Source organism: Diceros bicornis, chromosome 3 (genome assembly GCF_020826845.1).
Source record: "Diceros bicornis minor isolate mBicDic1 chromosome 3, mDicBic1.mat.cur, whole genome shotgun sequence".
NCBI lineage: Eukaryota > Metazoa > Chordata > Mammalia > Perissodactyla > Rhinocerotidae > Diceros > Diceros bicornis.
Window position 1 is genome coordinate 55,033,871 of NC_080742.1, and position 6,633 is coordinate 55,040,503.

The window sequence follows — 6,633 nt, forward strand, 5'->3', positions numbered from 1 at the left end:
GAATCAGGGCCAGAATCCTGCCTGTCCCCCCGGGGCTCCAGAAGATGCGTTGGCTCTCTGTGAATGGGATGGGGAGGGTGCCTGGAGGGGGTTACCGCTGTTGGTCTGTGGGGTGTGGCCGCAGTGCTGAGGGGCTGAGTATGGGGGATTCCCGGAAGGCTGTGTCTTTCCATGACAAATGCCTCTCCAACACTAGGTTAAAGGAGAAACTGAACCACTAGTTTTCAGAGGGAAGTGAGATGTGTGGGCTGGAGCAATCAGGGGAGGCTTCTAGGAAGAGGTGGGACTGAAGCTGGTCCTGCGGGATGGGTGGGATACAATGTAGTGGAGACAGAGAAGGACAACTGAAGTGAAGAGCACAGGCAGCTCTAATACTGGAGGTGGGACTCACTCAAAGGGAGAGGTGTGGGCCGATGAGACCCAAGAAGTCAGGAAGAAGGTGTAGGAAGATGTGGCTGAAGCAGTCGGTGGGCTCATGCTCTGTCTGGTGGGGGATGGGGAGACCTTGTCTGAGAGGGATGGTGACCTGCTGGTACGTGTCTCCCTCCAGCTTGCACACGCATTGCACGGCTGGGGAGCAGTCACAGGCCCCCACTCCTTCCTCAGCCACGGCGCGGGCTCCCGGAGGTTCTGCTCCGTGTAGTCTGTGGGGATGACCTCCTGGAAGGCCTCACAGGCCGAGAGCAGCTGGTAGGTGTTGGGGCCTGTGCCAGTGTCCATCAAGATGTCGCCTCCCACTCCTCCTGTAGGAGACAGCATCGGCTGGGAGTGGTGCGGGCACCCCAACTCCGTGCCCGGCTACAGTAGATGGAGAAGAAGACCCCCGGGCTCTGCCCTTCCCCAGGACTCGCCATCTGGGGAGGGTGACACACGGGAGTCCTGACCCTGCGTTCGGGTAGCCCCCACGCTGTGTGGGGAGACCAGACACACACCCGGGGCTCAGGTGAGTGACAGCTGGAGTGGGGGGGGGGCATAGCCTGGCGTACATCCCCCTTGCTGCCCCAAGGGCTGCTGCCGGGGGCCTGGTGGGACAAATTCTGCGCTTCTGGGCAGGTTTCTGATTGACTTCTCAGTAGGAACTGGCCTATTTCCCACAATGTTTTGACTCTGGATTTAAAACAACGGGAAAAGTGACACATCCCTGCTACAGAGGACAGAGCCTTAGATACGGGATGAGACCTGAGCCAGTGGTTCATAACTGGCTCAGCCAATCAGGGAAGGCTGGGGGATATGGTGATGAGTTAGGGGGCACAGGATCTTTGCCTCAGAGTCACACTAAGGGCACTGCCCTCTTCTTCCTGCTTTCTCCTTCCTCCATTCTCCATTAAACCTCACCTGCCCATTTTTTAAGGCCTGCTGCCAATATCCCTGTCCCAGGAAGTCTCCTCAGATTTCTCCGTGAGCATTAAGCTTTCCTTCCTCTGTATTCCTGTGGACGTTGCTTGATATACCTTTCTTGGCACTAATTACATAATTAGGTGAGGTTTGTTGAGTGACTGATTAATCCCTAGAGTTGTGCAGTACATTCCCTGCCCAACAGTGCATGGCAGCCCTGAATGAGCTGATCTTTAGTCTTGCCGTTACCACTGACTGGCTGTCTGACCTGGGCTGGCCACCGTCTCTCTCCCACCTCAGCCTTCCCTTGTGTGCACTGAGGAACTCGGGCGATAATCTTCACTGGCTCAACCAGTTCCGATGCCCCAGAGCAGGGATTTGTAAACTGAGCTCTGTGGTTTGGCTTGGGGTATCCATGAACTCCCTTAGTTGGTGTAAAAAATTATGAGTATGTGTGTGTGTGTGTGTGTGTGTGTGTGTGTGTGTGTGTGTATAGCAGCTTTCATCAGATTTTCAGGGGGATTCATGAGCCCAGAAAGGCTACACATCCTGGCTTTAAGGTGATTGCTGGGGAGGCAGGCAGAGATGGTCAGATGCAGGCAGTGTCCTCATGTCCGTTCTCTCATTTCCTTTCAGCATGAGCCTGTAAGCCCCACAGGTCGAGAGTTACCTTCCCATTTTACAGGTGAAGAATCTGAGGCTGACTCTCATAGACTCAAGCCTTCAAGGCCAGTGCTCTGGCCCCACTGAGCTGCCACTAGCAGAGGCCCTGTTGGGTTCACAGGCTAGGCTGCCTTTGCAGCATCCTTGCTGAGCAGTGGCCCAGAAGACAGGTGCCCTGCCGCCAGCAGCTCTCCCTGTCAGGTGCAGCCCTGTACTCCCCTGAGATGGAGACCCGCCACCCACCTGAAGAGAAGGTGTGGAAGAGGTTTTCCAGGCTAAATTTCAGGATTTCGTTCTCTGCCGCGGTGCCGGCATCGAAGGCGTGGTAGGTCTTGAAGTAGTCCTGGGGTCGCTCTTTCTCGTGGTCCTCTTCTCCCGCGTACAGCTTGCCCTCCATGCTGGCTGGGCCCCGCCGCGTCTCCCCACTCCTGCAGTCCTGGTGTACCCACCCTGCTGCCCCGCCTTCTCCCACCGGGAGTGTCACAATCTCCTCAGACCAGGCCCTCCCTCAGGGGGGAGCTCAGGCTCCGCACACAAGGAGCCAGGCCACGGAATTAGCTTTTCTGGCTGGAGTGTATCTGGTTGATAATTACCAAGAACATGAGGATGCAACAGGGTCACCGACTCGTGCTCTCGGGCGTCCTTGGGTCCTGAGAGGTGGTGTTTTGAGTGTAGGTGCTGCTGGGGGGAGAGTGGAGGAGAGGGAGAGTGAAACAGAGGGACAGGGACGCAGAGAGAGACGGATAGGCCGAGAGAGAGAGACAAAGACGCAGACAGACCCACCGTCTGCAACGGGTCAAGCATGCTGCTCTCTGGGTTTCGTGGGAAAATGAGAACCAGCGCGGAAAGGCCCCTAAAGGGAGGAAACAGATCCCGAGATGGCCAAGGTTCCTTGACGAGGTCAGCGAGCTTGCTCTGGAAAACAGTTTGTCCTGAGAAAACAACCCTGTTTACTCTGCATTTGCTTAATCAGCCCTTTCTTTTTGCTTAGGGCAGAAGTAAACTCAGCCAGGGCCCTGAAGATCCTGGGACGCCTATGTTTGGAGAAACCATTTAAAGTGTTGCCATACAGGGACGGAACATGCGATAAAATTGTGTACAACTGAACACACACACACACACACACACACACACACACACGAGTACAGTAACACCGGGAAAGCTGCATAAGAGCAGTGGATTGTGTCCATGTCAGTATCTGGTTGTGATATTTACTTTTGTTTTGAAAGATGTTACTATTGGGGAAACTGGGTAAAGGGTAATAATAGAGATCCGTGTAAGGGATCCGTGTAAGGGTACACGAATCTCCATTATTTCCTACAACTGCATGTGAAACTACAATGATCTCGAAATGAAAAGTTCTATATTAAAAAAAGAGTTGCCAAATCTCTTTCAAAGATTCACCTAAGAGCCGAGATTTCAGGCAGCAAACTCTAGTATGCTTTGCCAATGGGCAGGTCTGGGGCCTGTAATGAGCTGGCCCTCCCATAGATGTTGAAAGAGCAGGACACCTGGAAAGGTCCCTAACACCTACAGAGTACCTACTGTGTGCCAGGCGTCCCCTGTCCTCTGCCACCTTCATAACAACCTGCAAAGTAGATATTGATACCCCCCCTTAGAGATGAGGAAGCTGAAGGTGACATGCCTTTTCCAAGGGGGCCCTGCCAGCAAGTGATGGGTCTATGTTCAAACTCAAGGCCTGTGTCCAAAGCCCAAATAAAGACCGACTCCAAACCTTGTTCTCCACCAGTCACACTACGCTGTCCCACCCCGTGAGGATGCAGATTCTGGTCCTGAGATTCTGCATTTCTAACAGCTCGCAGGTGACGCCGAGGCCACCACACTTTGAGCAATAAAACCCCTTAGTCCTTCTGCCCAGAATCAAAGATGGTCAACATTTATTTTTCAGGTTTTTGAGTTTCAACAGAATATAAACTTTAATTTTATCGTGTTAAATGTAAATTTCCCCCTTTTCTGATATAAATGGAACCTATACTCTGTGGTATTTCCATTCACTGAGACAAAGGTTGATTAAATAATAAATGGTGATGGCACCCCTGCCTATCCGGTGGGAAGAAAATAAAGTTAGACCTCTATCCAATTTATTAAAAAAGAATTTCATATTAACATCCAATTGACATACATTCTAGGTGGGTTAAAATGATTGGTGACACTGATTGTATCATATTTGTCCCAGGGGTTCTTATGTGGCAATTTGCCTCCTGACACTTGCATCTGGAATGTTTTTGCAGGGCTGTCATGGTGCTGTATGCCCATCCCTGCCTGCTTGGTTCTCCCAGCGCTGGGTCAGCGTCATTCTCCGTGTCACTGTAAAGGCTCTGGGAATGCCAGTTTTCAGTGCTGCCTAATAAACAGTACACAGAGAGGTTCAGATGAGAGTGATGTAACCACTTCCGTAGTGGTTGACAGGTAAGAGACTTGTAGGTTTTCATCATTGTAGATAACGTTGTAATCAAAATCCTTGCGCATTAAGCTATTTCTGTATTTTGGATTCTGGCCGTAGGCTGGGTTCCTAGATGTGGATCGCTGGTCAAGGTTTTAAAACTTTTAGTACAGGTAATTTAGGCAAATAATTGCCAAATTATTTTTCCAAAAGGAAAACAATGTTTTTTTGCCTTTTAATTTTTTCAGGACAAATATTTGTTTAATTTTTCCCTAATAGAATGTGTTAATATTTTTCCTTTTGGGCTTTCTTCTATCTAGGCTTCCAAAATCATTCCCTATCCAGAGATTTGATAGCTATTCAATTATGATCGCTTCTGTGATTGATTTTTAAAAAGATATTTAGCCTTTATTTTGGTGTTTGGCGTGAGAAGAGGCTCTGCGTGGCTGCTTACATCTTATCAGGGAAAAGTCATGTTTACATGTGCAAGGTCCTCTTTGGTTTTCTGGACTTGTTTCTTCATTCCCAGGGTCAAGCGGAAAGGAGATAACGGAGGTATCAGAGAGCATGGACTGCTGAGATGGTAGTTTTCCTTGTCTCGAGAAGGAGAGTGATCCTTTTCTCATCTGGCCGACTCTCAAGTGGTCTTATTTTCTTCATAGGAAGCTTGACATTTACTCATTTGCTTGAAATTAAGGCAGAAGTCCCCTTGAATGGAAATTTCCTTGAGCTATTTAAAAGTCGCCATATAGAAAGATGCTTAAGATGGTGCAGACATGTTTCAAAGAGTCTGAAACCGCCCTGGCATGAACCAAGTGCTGTCAAATTGATGAAGGCGAACCTCAGGACAGTGGTTGTCAACTAGGGGCAGCTTTGCCTCACAGGGGACATCTGGCCGTGTCTGGAGACACTGTTGGCTGTCACAGCTGGGAATTGGGTGCTCCTGGCGTCCAGTGGGTAGAGGCCAGGGATGTGGCTGGTTGTCCTGCCATGCACAGTTCTGCCCCCCTTCCCCGGTAGAGAATTATCTGGCCTGAAATGCAGTGGTGCTGAGGTTGAGAAACCTTTCCTTAGAATATACCCATAGAAGACTTTGAGCAGATTACCCTAGCACTGCAAAGACCCCTGGCCAGGCCAGAGTCAGCATGTGTATTGGGATGGAGAGGGAGGAACTCAGGGAGAGGTGTTTGAGGCCAGAGGGTAGAGGCTCTGGAATACCACGGGGATTGGGATTCATTCCTCTGGGCAGCAGGAGGCCCTGGAGGCCCTGAGTTGGGATGGCCTCCTCAGTCCATCTAAGGACGTCCAATTGCAGCAGGGCGAATGATTTCAGGAAGAATGATCCCTCCTACCCAGCCCAGGCAGACCCCTGGATGCCCACATCCCCCTGCAGGGGCTCTGGGTCTCCCCTGGATGGTACACAGATGTCCACAGTTCAATTCTGTAAACATTAATGGGATGCTGTGCTTAGCATCTCCCATGTGTCCCTCAATAACCACTCTCGATCCGTCTCTAGCCTCCTGTGAGCCCCCAGAGGCCAACCTATGTGGACTATATTATCCGTTCTCTTCCCATCTGCATTTCAGCTGGGTTTGGCAGGATATCAGAGGGAGGGAGGAGAGTGAGGTCCGGGTATTTATTCTTCAGCTCCTTCGCAGTTGGTTGTTGCAGGAGGCCCTCTCCATACAGCTCTCTGTCTCGGGTCTAGGGTAGATAATGGCTCCTCCCTGCACTAGCCCTGGAGCACTGTGATGGCTAATTTTGTGTGTCAAGTTAGCTGGGTCATGGCGCCCAGATATGTGGTCAAACATTATCCTGGATGTTTTTGGATGAGATGAACATTTAAACTGGTGGACTTTCAGTAAGCAGATTGCCCTCCATAATGTGGGTGGGCCTCATCTAATCAGTTGAAGTCCTGAATAGAACAAAAGACTGTCTTCCCCCAAGCAAGAGGGAATTCTTCCAGCAGATGTCCTGTGCATTTGGACTGGCTCTTGAATTGGCTCTCTCTGGTTCTCCAGCCTGACAGCCTTCAGATCAGAAGCGCAGCTTCAGCTCTTCCTGGGTCTCCAGCAGATTTTGGGTCCACCCTGCAGATTCTGAACTTGCCGTCTCCATAACTGTGTGAGCCAATTCCTTAAAATAAACCTCTTTTATAGATACACACACACATGTAAACCTTTTTATTTATATACATGCGTATACATATGTTTCTCTGGAGAACCCTGACT

General features: G+C 50.4%; 1 protein-coding gene across 1 annotated transcript; it reads right to left on the reverse strand.

Annotated features, from left to right (window-relative positions):
* Positions 1-391: 391 nt before the first annotated feature.
* LOC131399893 (indolethylamine N-methyltransferase-like) lies at positions 392-2,395 on the reverse strand. Its single transcript, XM_058534515.1, is given in 3 exon segments — positions 392-594; positions 597-743; positions 2,242-2,395. Coding segments are annotated over 3 exon segments (504 nt in total).
* Positions 2,396-6,633: the final 4,238 nt, after the last annotated feature.